The sequence below is a fragment of the Cyprinodon tularosa genome, unplaced genomic scaffold (genome assembly GCF_016077235.1).
Source record: "Cyprinodon tularosa strain WSP-4 unplaced genomic scaffold, ASM1607723v1 ctg309, whole genome shotgun sequence".
Classification (NCBI taxonomy): domain Eukaryota; kingdom Metazoa; phylum Chordata; class Actinopteri; order Cyprinodontiformes; family Cyprinodontidae; genus Cyprinodon; species Cyprinodon tularosa.
This window is the reverse complement of record NW_024039018.1, coordinates 301,274-321,853: the sequence shown is the minus strand read 5'-3', so window position 1 is coordinate 321,853 and position 20,580 is coordinate 301,274. Positions and strand designations below refer to the sequence as shown.

At 42.8% G+C, this 20,580-nt stretch overlaps 2 protein-coding genes across 2 annotated transcripts; both read right to left on the bottom strand.

Moving 5' to 3' along the window:
• Positions 1-253: 253 nt before the first annotated feature.
• LOC119788014 (macrophage mannose receptor 1-like) lies at positions 254-8,738 on the bottom strand. The gene is made up of 6 exons (XM_038292123.1): positions 8,415-8,738; positions 2,860-3,036; positions 2,467-2,677; positions 2,028-2,351; positions 601-695; positions 254-521 (listed from the first exon to the last, which is right to left on the bottom strand). Exons 1-6 carry the CDS (start codon positions 8,736-8,738, stop codon positions 408-410), a joined length of 1,245 nt encoding a protein of 414 aa, XP_038148051.1. The 3' UTR covers positions 254-407.
• Positions 8,739-9,712: 974 nt separating this feature from the next.
• LOC119788013 (C-type mannose receptor 2-like) lies at positions 9,713-18,086 on the bottom strand. Its single transcript, XM_038292122.1, has 5 exons — positions 17,753-18,086; positions 14,146-14,321; positions 13,822-14,041; positions 13,359-13,691; positions 9,713-10,113 (listed from the first exon to the last, which is right to left on the bottom strand). Exons 1-5 carry the CDS (start codon positions 18,054-18,056, stop codon positions 9,713-9,715), a joined length of 1,434 nt encoding a protein of 477 aa, XP_038148050.1. The 5' UTR covers positions 18,057-18,086.
• Between the last annotated feature and the right edge of the window lie 2,494 nt (positions 18,087-20,580).

Here is a 20,580-nt window from a genome sequence, read left to right as displayed (position 1 = left end):
CAGATTATTATGATTTTATGTTTAAGAACCAAAGTTTATCCTGAAGTATTTGATTTGATGTGATCAAATTCACTCATTTAGAGCAATTTAATGTTTTCAAACCGATTCAATGAAAATGAAGTAAATTATTTGGATGTTTTATTCAGTGATTTATTTGATCAGGAATCAATAACCTTTAGTTGATGGATTTTAAATAAAATCTTTATTTTTGTTATTAATTCAGATTAAATGGAGATTTCAAAGGGAGGTTTGTCCTCCTTCTCCTAGCAGATCTTTAAGTCTGACATACGGTTCGATGTTTCCTCCTTTAACAGTTTCTGTTGAAATCTGGAACTAATTTCTAATATGGTTTCATCTATTTCCTACAGATCTGTACCCAGAAACCCTTTAAAAAAAAAGACTCCAGCTTAAAGTTCGTCTTTCTTCTTCTTGTCCTTCTTGAGGACCCGTCCATCTGGTTGTTTCCTCCAGCTCAGCTTCAGGTCTCCTCTCACGCCATCGTCCTGCAGCTTCTGCTTCAGCTGAAACACAGATATTTCCTGAGCATTAATCTCTCTTCACACAAACGGGGTTCTGATCCAATAAATGAAGATGTTCTACCTTCCTGAGCAGCTCGTCCAGAACAGCAGGCTGATTCTGAGCCGCAGATGAGGAGAAGAGGAGCTTCAGTTTCACTATCTGCTTAGAGGACGGAACTGGGAGAAGGAAAGATCTCCGTTAGTCTGGAATCATGCTTCATTCCAGCAGCAGAAAGCTCCTTTATAGCAAACATCTAACGGCACGGCTCCACCAGCGGTCAGACCGTCATGCTATAAATGTTCTCTTTGTCAGACCATATTGTCCCAAAAGTTAGAACATTTCTTTAAAAAAAAATCCTGTCTTAAAATCTGTGTTTTTTCCATTATCTTCTGCAGGCCAGTTAGTTATCTGTTAGCCTGAACACCTAAATTCGGCCAATCATATATCAACGGTCATCTGTCAATCAAATTTTTCCGGTCATAGCATCTTGATTCATATGTCACAGTTAATATACGCAACGGTTGAAATAAGAAACCAGAATCCTTTCCTTTCCCATTGAGTTGCGTCCCAGTGTTCACGGGGATGGACGTCTGTGTCTTCAGCAGGCGTAGAGCTAACAGAACTGGCAGCGTTGCGAGGCAAGGGCTCAAACATGTACGGCTGGAAGCCTTCTACACCGCGTCCTCTTCCACAACATCTTCATCCCTGCTTTCCTCCTCTAAATAAAAATGGATGACGGAGGAGACTCATCCACGACCTCCGACACTAAACTCTCCTCCTCTTGCATGTTTCCTCTGTCCATAGCGTTCCTTGACAGTGTCGTTTCTAAGTCACCAGTTTAGTGCTACTTGGTCCCAATGGAATTTCCCATTGGGAACCTGCTAGCACTAAGTTGCTAACTGGTTAGCATGATGCTTCCAACAAGCGGCCACAAACAAAAAGCTTGTGAACCTTCCGCCATAATAATCCCACCCCCTTGATAATCGACCAATCACATTCAATTTATTCACTCGTGTAAAGTTGGGGACCACTCGGGAGAATTCGGAAATGTAACGCTTCCCTACGACTTTAATGATGGCAAAAGAAGAAAAATGTTTTCTGCAGCTAAACCACCAATAAAGATAAAGAACAAAACTAAAACCGCCTTTAGAGGATGGATATTAAAGTTCCTGCAGTAAACACCTCTGCAGACTCTGAGCTTTTCTACCAGATAATCTGCAGGATGAATGAAGGAAGGTTGATCACTGCCTAAGCCTCCCTCAGCTTTGCACCAACAACCTCACTGATCATTGTTTTAATACAGACTACAGCTTTGCTTTGTCGTCTTTATAACATGACATTTCTCTCAGTGGGAGTTAAGCTTGAAACTGTTGAACTTTTTCTCCAGTTGGTCAAACAAGCGTTTTTTTGTTTCATGTTGGAGTGATTGATCAGTGTTTATGTCTTATTTCAAAGTATGACTGAAACATGAACTGATCTGCAGCTGCTAACGCTGCAGGATTCCTCACCAGCAGAACAGATGAAGGCTTTCTTCTCAGCACAGCTCCATTTCTCCCACTTCCCACCATTTCCAAAGTTGGCAGCAGCACATTCATTCTTCCTGCTATCAGGGTTAAAGATGTTCCAGAACCTGAAGGAGGACTTCCTTCCCTCCACCCACTTCCAGGGGTCTCGGTACAGACCCATCCAGACTGGCCGTGTGATCAAGTTCTTGATCCTCTGGTTTTCAGAGGTGTCTCTTATGTTGGCCAGGTCTGTGTAGCGCTCCCTGCAGTAGCTCTGGGCTTCGCTCCAGGTCCTTTCTTGGTTGTTGTACTGAAACTTGCGAGTCTCTGAAAAAAATAATCACCATTAAGATGATTTTCAGACGATAAGATATTAAATGGTCTCACTTTAAATGAGAATCAGAGAAGTTGAAGTGAAAAGCAGAAGGAAAACAATCCTCACCCTTTTCTTCAACGCAGAGCGTCCCTAAGGTCAGAGAGCAGGGGACGTCATAATAGGACCCATCAATGTCAATGGCAGCACAGCTCTCTCTTCCAAACTCATTGTTCGGTTCTGCAGTGTACCAGTTCCAGAACTGCTTCTCCTCCTGCTGATCCCCATCCGAGATGGACCACGTCCAGTTCATATCTGCATACAATCCGATCCAGACCTCCTGGAAGCAGAACTTGGTCAGAGGCTGCAGGAAACCCGACATTTTGATACCTCCTCTGAATTTTCTGCTGTTTTTTTATTGACAGTGTCGCCAATCTACCTCCACAGAACTTCTGTATAGCTTCCTGTGATCACCCAGTGCCACATTCAAAGCCCAGTCAGATCACAGTAAGGTGGACTTACAGAGCTGTTAGCCAGAGAGGCTCCCAGGTCAGCCAGCATCCTCACATCCTCCATGTTCTCCAAGGTTGCCAGGTCAGTGTGATGGTCTCTGCAGTAGCTCTGAGCTCCAGCCCAGTTCTTCAGCTCATCAACAATGATATATTGACGGGTAGGAGGGGTTTGAGTTGCCACAAGCCACTGCAGTGAAGAACATGCATTGGAGTTACTTTGGTTAAAACTGCTCAGCATGTTTAATACTGTCGTGGCTGACTTTCAGGCTAAGCAGAGCTCTTCTGGATCAGGTGTGTTAAACCACAAAAATATCTAAAACCAGGTCCAGACGGGTTCCCTACTGAGTTCTATAAAAAGTTCTGGAACATTCTGGCCCCAACGTTCCACAGAATGCTGCAGGAAACTTAAGATAATGGCAAATTTCCAGTTAATATGAATTCTGCCACCATTAGTCTCCTGCTTAAGCTAGGCAAAGATCCTATTTTTCGGACCAGCTATCGTCCCATATCCTTAATTAATGTGGATATTAAAATAATCTGTAAAGCTTTAGCAAAACGATTAGATAAAGTCACTCCTCTCACAATCCACCCAGATCAAACTGGTTTTATTAAAGGAAGGCAGTCAGCTGCTAACACACGCAGACTGCTGAATTTAATAGATTATTCCTACAGTAAAAATATAAAATCCTATATATCGTCTTTAGATGCAGAAAAAGCATTCGATAGAGTAAACTGGAAATTTTTATTTGCTATTCTACATAAATTTGGTTTTGGCAATTCCTTTATAAATTGGTTAAAAGTATTATACAGCTTCCCAACAGCCTGTGTCAGGACAAATAATCAAACATCTTCCAGCTTTTGTCTCCAGAGGGGCACCAGGCAGGGATGCCCGCTCTCCCCCTCACTTTTTGCTATTTTCATTGAGCCTGTAGCTGCTACAATCAGACAAACTAATGTGGTTCAAGGTATAAAAGGCATGAAAATAGAGCATAAGATTAGTCTTTACGCAGATGATGTATTACTTTATCTCCAGCACTCAAACACTTGCCTCTCTCAAGTAGATTACTAGAATCTTTCTAAAAAGTCTCAGAATACTCTATAAATTGGTCTAAATCTGTAATACTGTTACCTACTGTTACCCACTCTTTACTCTACTGTTACCCACTCTTTACTCCATCCAGACAGTGTCTTGCCCACGACCAAAATCTAATAAATTAGCAAAGATTCCCAAAGGAGTAAATCATGATAATCTAATTAAAATCAAAATAACTCCAATTGGGGAAAAAGTTAAAACAATCAAATGCGGTCTGTTTAACATAAGATCGCTTTCCTCTAAAAGTCTACTAGTTAATGACTTGATTTGTGATAATCACATTGACTTGTTTTGCCTTACAGAAACCTGGCTGCAGCAAGAGGATTATGTGAGCATAAATGAGGCAACTCCTTCAAGCTATTTAAATTTTCACATCCCCAGAAGTTCTGGGCGAGGAGGAGGAGTAGCAACAATCTTCCAGTCTGACTTACTGATTACTCCCAAAACAATTAATACCTACAACTCTTTTGAACATTTAACCCTTAATTTCCCTGATCCAAATTTCAAGGCAAGAAAACCTCTTCTTTTTGTAACTTTGTATCGTCCACCAGGTCCTTACTCTGAATTTTTAGATGAGTTTTCAGAGTTCCTTTCTGATTTGGTATTAAATACTGACAGGGTCATCATAGTGGGAGATTTTAACATCCATGCTGACATTGAAGGCGATAGCTTAAGAGCAGCCTTTAATGCTATCTTAGACACTATTGGCTTTGTTCAAAATGTGAATAGTCCCACGCATTCTCATCTTCATACTTTGGATCTTGTGCTGACATACGGCATAGAATGTGAAGAAATAACAGTATTTCCTCACAACCCTGTCCTCTCTGACCACTTTCTAATAACCTTCAGGATTACTTTAACAGAGTTCTCCTCCCCCAAAAGAAGGTTCAATTTTAGTAGATCTTTATCAGATAGTGCAGTTATAAATTTTAAAGAATCTGCTTCACTTTCTCTCTGCTCTGTGTCACTGAGCAGTGCTGCAGAGTGCAAAAGCTTAGCTTATTCCCCTTCACAGGTTGATGATTTTGTTGATGGGGTTGCTAGTTCTCTGCGTATTGCCTTAGACAACGCAGCTCCTTTGAAAATGAAAACCGTTAAAAATAGAAAGCTTGCTCCTTGGTTTAATGCAGAGCTGCGTACTTTGAAGCAAAATGCTAGGAAACTGGAGAGAAAATATCGCTCCACAGGCCTGCGAGAGTCCTTCCTAGTCTGGAAAAATGGTTTACTGCTGTATAAGAGGACTCTTTGTAAAGCAAGAGCAGCATACTTCTCCTCATTAATAGAGGAGAATAAGAATAATCCTAGATTTCTTTTTAATACAGTTGCCAAACTCACCCAGAGCCATAGCTCTGTTGAACCGTCCATTCCACCTGCTCTTAGCAGCAATGATTTTATGGGATTCTTTATAAATAAGATTGATCTTATTAAAAATAAGATCATAAGCACTCCTCTATCCGCGATTGTACCTGAGGTAGTCATGGAATCTGAACCGGGTTTAGACTGCTTTGATCCAGTTGAACTCTCTGAATTAGCAAAATTATTGTCTTCATCTAAGCCTTCAACTTGTATGTTAGATCCAGTTCCAACCAGGTTATTTAAGGAGGTATTCCCTTTGATCTCCTCCTCCATTTTAGATGTGATTAATCTATCTCTGTTACAGGGATATGTACCTAAAGCTTTTAAGATTGCTGTAATTAAACCTCTGCTTAAGAAACCGTCTCTTGACCCAGATGACTTGGTCAATTATAGACCTATATCCAATCTTCCTTTCTTATCCAAAATTCTTGAGAAAGTAGTTGCCAAACAAGTTTGCGATCACTTCCACCATAATGAACTTTTTGAAGAGTTTCAGTCTGGCTTTAGAGCTCATCATAGCACTGAAACAGCTCTGGTGAAAGTCACTAATGATATTCTCATGGTCTCAGATAATGGACTTGTATCTGTGCTCGTCCTGTTGGATCTCAGTGACGCATTTGATACAGTTGACCATAATATTCTTTTAGAATGACTTGAATATTTTGTTGGAATTAAAGGAACAGCACTAGACTGGTTTAAATCTTATCTATCTGATCGAATTCAGTTTGTTCATGTTAATGATAGATCTTCAACACGCTCAAAGGTTACCTGTGGAGTACCACAGGGATCAGTGCTAGGACCAATTCTCTTTACTTTATACATGCTCCCAATTGGTAGAATTATTAGACAGCATGGGATTAATTTCCACTGTTATGCTGATGATACCCAGCTATATCTGTCTATAAATCCAGATGAAGCTAACCCATTACATAGATTACAGGCATGTCTTGAAGACATAAAAACCTGGATGACTCTTAACTTTCTGCTTCTGAATGCAGACAAAACAGAAGTTATAGTCTTTGGACCAGAGTCTCTGAAAAAGAAGCTGATTAGCCAGTCACTTCATTTGGATGGGATTAAACTGATTTCAGATAATAAAGTAAAAAATCTTGGTGTTATTTTTGATCAGGACCTGTCATTTAAATCCCATATCAAAGAGGTTTCTAGAATTTCCTTCTTTCATCTGAGGAACATTGCAAAAATTAAAAATATCCTGTCCAGGGGTGATGCTGAGAAACTAGTCCATGCATTTGTTACTTCAAGGCTGGACTATTGTAATTCTTTACTATCAGGAAGTCCACAAACTGTAGTTAAAAGCCTTCAGCTGATCCAAAATGCTGCAGCCAGAGTTCTAATGAAAATGAAAAAGAGAGATCATATCTCTCCTATCCTGGCTTCTCTTCATTGGCTTCCTGTTAAATCAAGAATAGAATTTAAAATCCTCCTTCTCACATATAAAGCCTTAAATGGCCAAGCTCCATCTTATATCAGAGATCTGATTGTTCCTTATGTTCCTAACAGAGCACTTCGCTCTCAATCTGCAGGTTTACTAGTGGTTCCTAGAATTTCTAAAAGTAGAATGGGAGGCAGATCTTTTAGTTATCAGGCTCCTCTCCTGTGGAACCAACTACCAGTTTTAGTCCGTGAGGCAGACACCCTGTCTACTTTTAAGGCTAGGCTTAAAACTTTCATTTTTGATAAAGCTTATAGTTAGGGTGGCTCAGGTTATCCTGAGCTATCTCTATAGTTATGCTGCTATAGGCTTAGACTTTTGGAGGACATAGGGACCCCCATTTCATCATTCTGCTTCATTCTCTCTCTGTTCTCCTATTCTGCAGAATCTGTTAGTTCAATCTCTAACCTTCTGCTCTCTCTGCTTTTCCTCAGAGTAGCTTTGCCTCGTCTGTTCCTGTTTGGCTGTGACGTCATCCTGGAAAAAAAAACATCAGCTGTGCTGCTTCTATCAACACCCTTGTTAATAGATGTTGGAGATCGGCCTGTTTTCCAGTGTGGTCCTGTTTCTCTGACCGTGACTGAGTGGATGTGCTCTCTTCGTCCTCTGGCATGGGAGCTGCCTTGGAGCTCGTCTGCCTGGCTGTGTGTTTCCTGGACGGGGCCGCCTTTTACAGCTGCTTTTTGTATCTCTGCTTCTGTCTCCTTGAACCCCAGTCGGCCTCGGCAGATGGCCGCTCACACTGAGCCTGGTTCTGCTGGAGGTTTCTTCCTGTTAAAAGGGAGTTTTTCCTCTCCACTGTCGCTACAAGCATGCTTAGTGTGGGGGATTGTATTTGAGTCAATGAGTCAATGCAATCAACTGGTTTTCCTTAGATAGAAAACTTTGTATCAATTTGACTGTATGATCTGGTTGAACTGTAAAGTGCCTTGAGACGACATGTGTTGTGAATTTGGCGCTATATAAATAAACTGAATTGAATTGAATTAATACTATTAATTGCTCTCTACAGAATCCCTCAGGTCTACAATTGAGGGAGTTCAGGTTCAGAGATTCTCGGTACAGGTATGTAAGGATCTATCGCTGTGCCTGGGTTGTTAAATCCCACTTTCCCCTCCAGTTTGCTTGCTGGGTGACTTTGAGGGAAGCTCTATGGAAAAAAAATCAGTTTGCATGGCCTTCACTGCATTATGTATCGCAAAGAAAACTATCCTCATGAATTGGAAAAGTAAGGAAAAACTCAGCATCAATCAGTACAGAGATCTGTTGTTGGATCATATTAATCTTGAGACAACATCTGCATCCCCATCAGACCGATCTCTCTGGGCTCCCTTGATCGGCTCCATCACTTAGTGTAGTGGGGGGCTGTGGGGCGTGTCCTATGGGGCGTGGGGGCTGGTTCGGGGGTCCTTGAGTCCTGGGGGGCTTGGGGGGGCGCTCGGAGCGGGGTGCCTGGCAGGTCTAGCCCTGGGGTCTGTTGCCCCCATCGGGGCGGGGCCTGGGGCGCCTCGGGGGGGTCCTGCGGCGGCCACGTGTGGTGCTCTTGGGGGGTTTCGTGGTGGCGGACGTGGGCTACTGGCCTGGTAGCTGTGCTGCTGCTGGGTGGGGCTGGGTGCAAGGCATCAGTTCTTTTGTGGTGCTGGCCAGGGTGCTTCGGTTCTGCAGGGTGTCGGGGCATGCCTCGTCTTTTGGTGCCGGGTTTCGGTGGTTGGCCATGGCGCTTGGTGTGGTTGCGTCGTCCAGGGGGGGTGCATGGGTGGTCGTGCCTGCGGCCGGGGTTCATGTGTGTCTGTTGTGGGCTGGTTGCGGGCGTCGTGGGACCCCTCTGGGATGCCCACCGGGTCGGGGGGTGTGGCTTCGCTTTGTTGGTAAGGATGTCGGTGGTGCGCGGTGCGGTGCATCGTGCGCGGGGCCGTTTGGGAGTGGAGGGTTGCTCGGTGTTTGGCGGCGGGGGGGGCAGGCGGCCGTCCTCCTCTCGGCGGCCCATGGGCGGTGCGGGGCCGGAGCGGGGTGGGTCGTGCTGCTTTCGCGCCGGGCGTGGCGGAAGCGGCGGGGTCACGTCTGCTGCTTTCTTTTTGCTGCTTCTGCTGGCTTGGGGTCCCCCACCCCAATTTTATTTTGCATTTTAGACACTTCCATCTACATCATTTTCACAACACACATCTATGTAGGGTATTTTCTGGGGGGTGGGGGTCAAGGCCACCGGGGGGGGGGCTTATTTTATGGGCCTCACCACGGTCTGCCTCCTCGAACCCCTCTCGTATCTAGACATTGAGGGTTCAGGGTTGTCGAATGGGGTGGTGCGCTGGCACCGCCTATCTCCTGGAGGGGGGGTGGATTTTGCCGGACACCCCCTCTTGGTACTCCCAGTTTTAATTACATCTGAGAGCAACATGCAACAACACCACATTTGAGCAGGCGCAGGGAGGATCGGGGTCTTCTCATACCCCTGTTCTCCGGCTGCCACCCGGAGTCTGGGGCCTGGAGGAAGAGTGAGCCACCTGGTTGGTGGTTTTGGCTGGGGCCGGCTGCGGGGCCTAGGTGGCCTGCCGGTGGCGGGGCTGTCGCCTCTTCTCTCCCCAAAGAAGGTTGGAAGGAGGGGCATGAAGTGCCTGGTTGAAGTATTTTTTCTTTTTTTTATTTGTTTGGGGGGGGGCGGTTCTGGTTGGATGGGCTGCGCGGGATGGGTGGGCCCCGGTCCCAGGGGGGGCTCTTGCTGGGGGTGGTCCGGTCCATTTGCGGGGTGGGGGGCCGGGCTTGAAGCAGGAAGGAGATGGGTTGGTGTGGCGGTGTTGCCGCTCCCCTCCCCCCATGTGGATTTTAGGTTCACTTATTGGGTCATCCGATAATCCCAGGACCAACCACTGGTCTCTCGCCTCTGGTGTGTGGGGGTCGGGGTGGCTCCGGCGGGGGTTGTGTGGATGGGCTGGCTGCACTGATTAGGTTTTCGGGTGGGTTTTTCTACTCGGAGGCATGGTGGAGCTGCTTTGTTCCCCCTGAGCGCGGCGGGTGTGGCTGCGGGGCGGGTGGGGGTTGTAGTGGCTCCAACCGGCGCACGTCAGGGGGCTGGGGCGGCGGAGCTGCTTCGGCCACGCGTTGGAGGCTGGTGCGGGCGGCAGGCGCACTCGATTGTGCTGCTCTAGCTTCGTCCGGTGGGGGAGCGGCGTGGTTCGCTTCGCTCTGGCTTTGCGCTGCCCGCGGGCTGCTGGGGGGGGTGGTTGCACCGGGGCTGCAGTCTGCTCTTCTTGCGGTCAGGCGCCGGGCGGCTTTTCTGCTCTTGGGTCGTCCCTGCGGCTCCCTGTGCGCCGGCACAGGGAGCCGCACTCCTTGGCCACTCCTTGGTGCCTTCGCTCTAGGGGTCCCTATGGGCGCCTGGGGCTTTGGGTCTCCTGGCGCTGGACTCAGTGCTCTGGGGGGTGTGCCCTTTCAGCTCTCCACAACCACTATTGAGCATTTTTTCTATGGATAAACTTTACATGCACAAGTTCACTCTCACAAACAATTACAGGTGCTAGGCTTCAGGTACTTAGAGATTCACTTCCAAACAGAAACCCCACATTCATATCTTCAGGTAACACAGAGTACATGTCAGACTTAATAATATTACTTTAGCAATAGCTTCAAGATGTTGCTTTATTGTATCTCTCGTACCATGTCTTTCGGTTGTGCTGTTCTTTTTTCATCTCGTTACAGGTGATGAAGTAGACTGAAAATGTTTTGTCATTATCTCCTTTCTATCTCTACTTTCTTTCTATCTCTTCTTTCTTTCTTTCTTTATTTCATCTTTTCTCTCTTTTTTTTCTTTTTTCCTTTTCTTCTTCTGTTTTTCTGTTCTATTTACATTGCAGTGTCCATATAAACTGTAAAACTCCCTGCATAATTATAATAAAGCAATTTAAATGCATGAAACAAGTTTGGCAGTATGGCAATTGCCATACTGCTACACTTGTGAAACCAAAATCTGTTGGGGTCTTTTTGGCATCAAGACAGTTATTCTTATTGCCACATTGCCAGACAAGACACTGTAAAAAAAAAAAAAATAAAAAATTTAAACCTGATTGACACTCTAGAATGGATTTAAGAAACCAAGTTAATAATATAAATGTATGTAACCTGAACAACTATGGTAAAACAGAGCGTTTTCTTTACTTTCCACCAAAGGAAATCTTTCCCTTAAAAACTAAACGTGTGTGTCTGCTTCTTGTGAATGGGGGTCAGACTGCCTTGCTGTTAGGGACTTTTAGGGACAACCACCCTTCCAAAGAGGGTTCTGCTCATGAACTTTTGACCTCAGATCTAAACCTCTCACAGCAGGAACAGCCTGTGCTGTCATAGCACTCAGTTTTTAGCTCTAAAACAGGCATCTGAGAGGAAAGGAGAAGATTCAGAATTGTGAGTGAGTGGGAGGGCCACTGTGGAGGGTTGAATTATGATTAATAGTTTATTTTCGTAGCGAGAGTGTAGTGATCTGTTTTATTGATGCTGAGGTTACAGGGACTGAGGAAGAGGAGTGATCCAGAAGAAGAAGAGTACCAGCTATAGTTGGCATGACACCTTCAGGTTACCAGACTGGTAATGCCAACAGTCTGAGGCCTTCCTCGTGAGTTCAGCTCCTTCAGCAGCTCTGCTGATAATTCGCAGATGAGGAAAACCTAAATAAACTTGACCAGTTTAGTGGATACGGAATAAAGAAGTTGAAGAAGCCTCAAAGATTGAAATAACTGTATGGTCCAAAATGAAGATGCAGGACACCGAAGTATGTTCCTTAGGACCACATTTTCTCTTTTTTTTCTTTTTACAGTGTCCTGTCTGGCAATGTGGCAATAAGAATAATTGTCTTGATGCCAAAAAGAGCCCAACAGATTTTACTTTCACGCCATAGTGTTCCGCTTGATTTATGCATATAAATAGCTTTATTATAATTATGCAGGGAGTTTTACAGATTATATGGACACTGCAATGTAGGTAGAACAGGAAAGGAAAAACATATGGACCACATAGGACCACATTCTCAATCAACCAAGAGTTGCATCCCACGACTGAAGCACCTGGAGTCATCAGTCTAAGCACAGTAATGGAAGGTGCATGCTGATGAGTAGAGAGCTTTAAGGGAACTAAAGCAGGGCTGATGACAAACTCAATCTTAAAGGTCCAGAGAGACCTGGGAACTACCTTTATGAGCAAACCTCTAGGAACTATGCTCTTGGTTAAACTTCTAGAAACTATCCTCCTGGGCACACATCAAGGAATTACCTTCCTGGGCAAAATTCTAAGAACTACATTGATGGGCAAACTCATATGAACAGTCCTCCTGGGCAAACTTCTAGGAACTATCCTCTTGCGTAAACTTCTGGGAACTACCTTTCTGGGAAAATTTCTGGGAACTACCTTCATGGGCAACATTCTAGGAACTACCCTCCTGGGCCAACCTCTAGGAACTACCCTCCTAGGCAAACCTATGGTAACTACCTTCCTGAGCAAACTTTTAGGAACCACCCTCCTGGGTAAACCTCTAGAAACTACCTTCCTGCAAACTTCTATGAACTATCCTCCTGGGCACACTTCTTAGAGTCAGCCTTCAAGGAAATGTTTTTGGGAAGAAAGCCAAAACATTGACGAGCAGAGTGAAGGAGAGAAGGAGTTGTTTTGGGTTCCTTTTCTTCAGAGTGGAGGTGCATGAAAAGCAGAAATGCATTAACATTTGCAGAAAAAGACAAAATTTGACCAAAATGACACTTTTCCAATATGTTCAATGTCCCAAATGTTTCATCAGCTTTTGAAGGTCAGCATCTATGTGCAGCTAAAATCTTATCAATCAGATAAATAAAGCAGGCGATAGGATGTTATGCTGCTGATGGTCTGGCTTTATTTGTTGCTTTACTTGCTGTATTTTATGTGTAAATGTGTTCTTTGTTGTTATGGATCAGCTTTTATCGAGTAAAAGTGTTTATTTGGTCTTCAGGTGGTTTTTATTCTTTGTACTTAGTGTATAATGCCAAAGACATAAAGAGTCTGTCTGGTAGAGGGTCTACAGGTGAATTCAAATCAAGTCCAGAGTGCAGCATGGCACCCCCATGCTGGTAACATCTTGGGGCTCATAGAGAGCAAATGCCTTTATTAGTATTAAGGATATACAAACATCTACAAGCCAGTATTGGGTTGAAGTATCCTAAATGAATCTATAAACCCTTTTTATTTCCAGGACTTTACTAAGATAATCTGAACTGGGAAGGTGAATCTGATCAGCTGTTCCTTTCTGCAGCTATATCTATATAGATAGAGTCGCAGCTTGGATGTTGTTATTTAACCGTGATCCTGCAGGATGAGTTATTGAAAGTAGTGATAAACTGCAGAGTAAAGTTCTAAACATGTTGCATGACCAGAGAAACGTTTTTATCTCCCAGAGCTGCATTAACAAAACAACATCTTTCCTTTATTTCTCAGTCTTTGTTCACTATTTGGGCAGATTAGGAGGTACTAATAACTACCCAATCAGGCACTGAGGGACCTCTGGGGAATCCGTGAAGTTTGAAATGTCCAGATCTGGTCTTTGTTTTACCCACTGGAAGTAAATGTGGTTAGACCTAAATGCCTGACTTTGACTGACCTTTGTAGCAGACGAATGGCCGTAGTTCATCACAGCCCAACTCCTCCCACTGGCCAGAATTTCCCAGGTTTGCTATCGCACACAGCTTATCAGCTGCGCTGGGTTCCCCGGAGCCCCAGTGACGAAATGAGGACTGGCTTCCATCGACCCAGATCCAGAGGAATTTGTGGAGACCAATCCATGTTTTCTGTCCTGCTGGTATCAACTTCTTAACCTTCTGGTTCTCCTCTATGTTCCTCACATAGGCCAGGCCAGTGTAATGTTCACTACAGTAGCTCTGAGCCTCGGTCCAGTTCATCTCAAGACTGATGTAGACAAACTTCACATCCGTACCTGAAACAAGGACTTTGTTCATTAAATATAGTCTTACAATTTAGATTAAAGCAATGATCTATAAAACTGATTAATTTGGCTTGTTGGGACAAAAGAGAGTAAAAGCAGAATTTATCTTTAAAACTCTCACCTTCGATATCTGAGCAGACCGAGCTTAGCTCTTGAAAACAAGGTTCATCATTCCAGGATCCATCGCTATATATTTGCACACAGTTTTCTTTTCCTCCTAGATTATTGGGCTCATTATTTGCCCAATTTGTGAACTCATTTTGATCCCTCTGCTGCGTGTCAGATGCAGAATCAGACCACTTCCAGCTGTTGACATCATTGTACAGCCCAATCCAGGCTATCTGCAAAGAGTGTTTAAAGCTCTGGATAATCCTGGCTCATCTGTCATACGCTCCCCTGTTTTAATTAAATAGTTTTAATAACCTGTGGTTTAATGTGAACATACCGAATTTTTACCCAGAGATGCCACCAAGTTGTTCAGTGTTTTCACGTCCTCCATGCTCTCCAACACTGCCAGGTTCGAGTAATTCCCTTTGCAGTAACTCTGAGCTTCAGTCCAGTTCTTCAGCTCTTCAACAAAGAAGTATTTACGCACAGGATTTGAGGCGCTGCTGCAGAGCACTGCAGAGACAAACACCAGAGAACAGCAGACGTCTGGTTTTTCTGGGCACCATTAGCTTTTTATTTAAAAGTGCTGCAACAAGAAGCATGGGCTAATCCTCTCTGCCAACTGTCCAGCCTGATGCTGTCATCTACTCTGCTTCAGGTCTGCCCCTGCATGAACTGTTGGACTCATCTCCAGGACCTGCCTGCCCCTTGTCTGCAACATCCTCACCTTAACTGTGTCAGGTTGGATTACTGAGTTCTGCATGCTACAACATATAAATGGATTTAACAGTAAGCCAATAATGAGAGGCTGATACAGGAGAAATGTGATCTCTGTTTTTTATTTTCACCAGAAGCTGAAGCCTTTTGTCTGAACATGTTGGATAACGACTGGCATGGTTTAGCTTTTCTCATGGGCTTAGATTTGCATAGGGACCCTAGGGACATGTCCCTACCAAAATTTTGGACCGAACTATTTGTCCCTACCAATAATTGGATGTGAACAACATGATTATAATTTACAGCGTTGTTGCAGCAGTGGCTTCTTTTCCAGCTCCTCTGCCTGGTAGCTGCAGTTTCCTGCTCTTTTCTGTATCTCTCCCATAGCAGCACATGGAACTGTACTGTGCTGTTTAACTCTCTGATTGTTCTGCCTTAAGTTCCTACTTCTCACTTTCTGATTGTTTTCTAGCCTGTATGTGTGTGCGTGCTTGGAGCAAGAAAAAAAAATGACGCTAGAATAGGCAGTTATCAAACTTAACATTAGGCTAGGAAACTAGTCTCAATTGAAAAACTAAATATAATCTATGGCGAAAGCTTCTGATAACAGTTCTGTATAGAAGCAGGACAGAGCTTGGATTTTTGGAACTTGAGAAATGAAAGTAACCAAAGTTAGGATTTCTTTTCTCAGACTAAATATTCTGAGTCGGACAGGAGTTCAGAAAACTGCCGTTAAAATTAACAAAGACTGTAAACTATCATCTGATTCCCTTTCACCAATATTTCTTTGCTATTACTGTATTCATTTTTGACAGCAGTTCAGGCATAAATTACAGGTTTTATTTATTTTGTACATCATAACAACAAGAAGAGCAAGGGAGAAGGATGCTAAAGATCTGCTCATTTTTGTTTTCCACATTAAAATAGTTTTATTTAATTGATTCTACTTCTAGAAATAGGATAAAGACAAACAGAGGAACTCTATTTACAGTGATTCTATTGTTCTAGATTTCCACTCGGTCCATAAGTAAATTAATACAAACATTAATGTCTGGTAAATAATGCTTGAATCTGGCTGTTTATTTTGGATATCATTACATTACAGATAAGATAGTGTTAAATTGTCTTTTATTATTGTTAAAAGTGATTTTATATTTGAATAAACTTAGGCTCATTCTTAGTGTTGTGTTTGTAGATGATGCCACTAAAAAAGAAAATAGACATAAGGAGCTATTTAAAGACAGTAGCAATATAGGATGATGATAAAAGGTTGTTACATTTAATCCTTTACTACTTAAACCTCACTAGAAACACTATATGATTGTAGGAAACAGATATAATGCTGCAGGGCAGCCTCAGGGTGAAGCAGCTGCCCTTCACTGCTGCATGATGGAAGAAATGTGTTTGGAAAGTTACTATAAAATTAGGGCTGCAACTAATGATTATTCTGCTAATTGATTAATGTGTCGATTCTTTTTTCAATGAATCGATTAGTAATCAGATCAGCCAAAGGTTCCTTAAAGATTGTTTTTTTACCAAATGAAACCAGGTGAAAGAGAAACGTTTCCTCTTCAGGAGATCTGGATGGAGAATATTAAAAGACAAAAACTTTCTTTTTTTTAACTTAAATGCAAAATGTTTACATATTTTTTACAATCTTGGTATAATTCCTGCTCTAAGTGGGTCGCTCTGTCGGCTAAAGGCACATTTTAGTGGCTCTATACTCCAGTTAATGATTAATCAATTACTAAATTAGTTGATGATAATTTAAATTATTGATTAATATGATTAATTGTTTCAGCCATAGATAAAATACTTGAAATGGGCGACACAGAGTAACTACAGCCCAGATGTACAACTTGTATAGTGAAGTTAATATTTTAAATGCTCAGTGTCAGTTCCTCTTATAGTTCCAGTGCTCATGTAAATACAATACATTTATTTGCCGTCCCTTTAATGTATTATTTTGCATGATACAGAGAGAGCATATTAGATAAAGAATAAGAGTTATACTTCTGGTTACCTCTGCACAATTCTATATCTTCAAAAGAAAACACAAGATAAATCCACATATAACAGACATATTTAGACTAAATTTGGTTAAATATTTACCTTCTGTCTTAGTCACTGCTAAGTTAAAATGCAAACCTTTGGAAAAAAGTCCTAATTCCACATTGATCAGAGCCAGTGATGCTTTAAATATTGATAAACAGCATCTAGTGAGTGCAGAGCTGATAACATTTATATTAATGTAGCAGAAATGTTGCTGTTTTCTTTAAACTAAATGTTTCCTGATGCTCACATTAAGCATAAAATAGAGCATGCATGTTTTTGCAAATGACCAATGAAACTGAAGACCAATAGTGTCCCTACCAAAGCTGGAATCAAACCTACACCCTTGGCTTTTCTTCATCTCTTTTTGAGGATGAAGATATAACAGAATTAAGAACTTACTCTGCAAATCAAATAAGATTAAATAAATGTAAATAAAACCACAGGAGAAAGGTTCCTGTTTCACCAACAGGGTCTTTGTGGATTCTAATGGATGGAGAATCTAACCTCACTGGGAACAAAAAAGGTTTTACCTCCTGCTGTTCCTCTGGAGAATGACTGTTCTAATAGCACATTTAGCTCATGTTAGTTAGAAGCAGCTAAATGCTACTGATCCATCTTAATATGGTGATTAAATAATTAACAGTTCGATAACCTCCATCCACACCTTCGTCTTTAGCATACGGTAGCAGCAGCATCAATGCTAACAGGTTTGCATCATGCATCATGTCAGTCACAGACTTGCTAAAGGACTTTATTGGTTATCGTATCATAATCGCCAGCATCTTACCGCCATCCTAACCAATCAGTATATCATCATGTTGTCCCCCCAGGTTATCCTGACCGTCTCTCTGAGGCCCTTTCAGCTTCCTGGTCTGAACCTAAAACCAAACTTCATTTGTTTCCCAGACTGAACTGAGCGGCAGAAAATCAACACAGTACAGAAGAGATGGAGTAAAACATGAATGCCTTCTATTCTTTGGAGTAATTGCAGTGTCCTCCGTTAATGGGCTAAATAAGACTAATGATCAGCACCGTGACTCATTACTAACTATGAACCAAGGACAGACAGCACTAAATGGAGATGGAACAGCCTGATTTATCAGATTCAGTTCAGTCACGTTCTGAGGCAGCTTTACAAGCAGATCACCACAAAACATCAAACTGGTTCCTACCGCTGTAACAAATGAAGGCCTTCCTTTCCCCACAGTTCCAGTCCTCCCATTGGCCAGATCTCCCAAAGTTAGCCGCTGCACATTCCTTCTCCCCGTAGCTATTTGGTTTATTGTTTTCTTTGTTCCAATTCCTAAACGTTGAGTTGTTGGCATCCGCCCACTTCCAGGTGTCTCTGTACAGGCCGATCCAGACTCTGTCTTTTGGAATGGTGTTGTTAACCTTCTGGTTCTCATCCAGGTTCCTGATGCTGGCCAGGTCTGTGTGATGCTCTCTGCAGTAGCTCAGAGCCTCCGTCCAGTTCATGTAGGTTTTGATGTGAACAAAGGAAACATTTGATCCTGAAAAACATTTGATTGGATTCAAGTAAAAACAAGAAGTTATTATCACGGTTGCTGACATGCAAACATCTAGCTCTGCTGTCCCTGATCGATGGGATGGGAGGCACACATTTTGAGCTGGTTAAGGTAGCCTGAACATTTTTACGACTTTTGATTTAAACATGTCAATCTAGCAGGAGCATTAAACAGGAACAATTGGAACCAGAGCATGTATGGATACCCAAGCTGCCTATTATTAATAATGGGCTACCAACAGTTACAGTCAGTAGGTCTGACCTTCCATGGCAGGAAAGTGTTGAGAGAAGGAAGTAGGAGCCAGATAGAGGTGGAGTAAAGAACAGCCTACATTCTAAATAAAAGTCCATGACATGTTTGACTCTTTCTCGCCCGGTGATCGGCAGAGTGAGTCTGTTGTTTTCATCAACGATAACAAAATAATTTCATTGATACTCTTTTTTTCATGACGATAATGAAAACATGGATCTTTGATGACTAAAACATGATGAGTCGTGGGTGTGAGTTTTCGTTGACAGGAAGAGACTGAATAAAAATGTTAGTGGGTTGTCTGTTAGACAATTAAAATGCATCCTCATGCTGTAATCTGCTAAGCAGTATCAGCTGTGCTGCTGCACCCTGTTTGGTCACACTGTCCACCTGCCACCCAGCAGCAGGAGGGTGAAAGCAATCCAAATGATCCGATACTGCACGCTGAACTCTGACTAACTCATCTTCCAGCTGTGCTTGGGCCGAAATTCGTCTTTGCGTGGCTTAACTCAGAGTTTGCGCTTCACGCTCCACTCTGATGGTTTGCTCTCAGTAGTATGTCTCTTCCTGCTCTCACTACTTCATAATTTATATGTGGCTGATCTTCCTCTGCCAAGTCTTAAAAAAGTCCTTTTATATAACCATAGGGATAAATGATAGTTAGATAAAAGGATGAACATGTTTAATATGCTGGAAAAAAGACAAGGTTTCATGATGGAGTTGTATTCCAGAGGTAAGTAGAGCTGTTTTTTTCTGCATTCGGGGTGCATTGCTCTTTGAGCGCTATTGCGGCAGTTTGTGACAGTAAGCTTGTTTTTCCACCCCCGTGGAATCGCGGGTTTTGAGCAGTGTGCAGGACTTCAGAGCAGCACGTTGCGTCTGCGTTTCTTCAGTTCACTTCTGTGACGTTTCATTGTTAGATGCCACGGTTGATTTGGACGAGAGAGACTGCAAAGGTGCCTGATGATCAATGAGGACATCCTGAAATTTCCTTCACATTCTGCAGGCAAACACACGCACAACATAAATATAAGAGCTCCAAGTTAATATTTTATTTTGATGGCCAGCTACCATTTATTTTTTCTTTTGAAGGGACAACTGAGAAAAAATTTTTTTGTTATACTTGTTGTTGTTTTTTTATGGGACACATGGACAGTGATTAAATTTAAAAAAAAAATTTCTTTTTTTTTCCCCTCCTGTCAGGATTTTATCAAGAGCTCGGACCCACGTGCAGAGAAACCAATACAGAGAGACCAGGGGAAAAAGTTTAACAGGTTTATTGAGAAGTTTTTAGAGATTCCAATGTTCCTCTGAACACTGCTCAACCGGAACTGAAAGGTGAGGGGAAGACACTGCGGTTAGTTCAGGTTCAGTGGGAAAATTGATTCTCGAACTTGAAGAGGAGGAAAGGTAAGCAGACCCACGTTTCCAGAGAAATGGTTGACTCTTTGACTCCAGTAGGTGTGGGATGTGTTCCAATGTTTGTCTCATTCGGTGGAGGGCGGACAGGGTTTACCCACAATGCGGTTGTTTGTAGGTGAATGGAGAAACTGACTGCCACTCAGACTTCCTGCTGTACTTGAACGGACTGAGGTGCAGATGAATCCCTTGCTCAGTGTGTAACTCAAATGATCCCTTGGAGGAAAGTGGATCCAAACCTCCAGTTTGTATCCCCAGCTCAGTTTGAGGCTCAGTTGATCCTTCCAGGGAGAGAAGGTCCGAATCGTACAGTTTGCAGGAAGATTCCTGCCGAGAGGCAAATACAAAAAGCAAGATTAAAACTTGACAAAAACTCAGTTGACTCAGCAAACTCAGCTTGGCTATAGTACCCAAAACTGGCAAACACACTGGCGTAGAGGTAGTGGCAGTCAGCAGCTTAAGAGCACTCTGTTAATGAGGTAACCCCTTGCAGGTGTGTGAGGAGTTGAATCAGGACCAGGTGCTGCCTGGTGGAGGAAGGAAGACAAACACACAAAAACACAAACCACACAGACTGGAGTCCTAACACCTTCATTGTTATTGTGAACCAAGCATACAGGTGATTTTCTCCTGCATTATTTCATGAAAAATTTGAAGTCTGTTTAGGTCGTTTGTTTTAAAATATCATATATTTGTATAAGGATCCTTTAATATATATATATATTGTTTTTTTGTTTTTTGTTTTTTTTTTCATCTGTTCCAAGTTTTCTGCTCTGGTGATGGCTAACCAACCAGACATCGTGTTG

Excerpts from the sequence above, each read along its gene's own strand:
- LOC119788013 (XM_038292122.1), bottom strand. The coding sequence starts at position 18,056 with ATGAACTGGACGGAGGCTCTGAGCTACTGCAGAGAGCATCACACAGAC. Across the intron at positions 14,042-14,145 it reads CATCTCTGGGTAAAAATTCG|ATAGCCTGGATTGGGCTGTA; the intron begins GTATGTTCACAT and ends CACTCTTTGCAG. Across the intron at positions 13,692-13,821 it reads GGTCTGCTCAGATATCGAAG|GTACGGATGTGAAGTTTGTC; the intron begins GTGAGAGTTTTA and ends TCCTTGTTTCAG.
- LOC119788014 (XM_038292123.1), bottom strand. The coding sequence starts at position 8,738 with ATGGGCCGCCGAGAGGAGGACGGCCGCCTGCCCCCCCCGCCGCCAAAC. Across the intron at positions 3,037-8,414 it reads GAGGCATGCCCCGACACCCT|TGGCTTGTGGCAACTCAAAC; the intron begins GCAGAACCGAAG and ends TCTTCACTGCAG. Across the intron at positions 696-2,027 it reads AGCCTTCATCTGTTCTGCTG|TTCCGTCCTCTAAGCAGATA; the intron begins GTGAGGAATCCT and ends TCCTTCTCCCAG.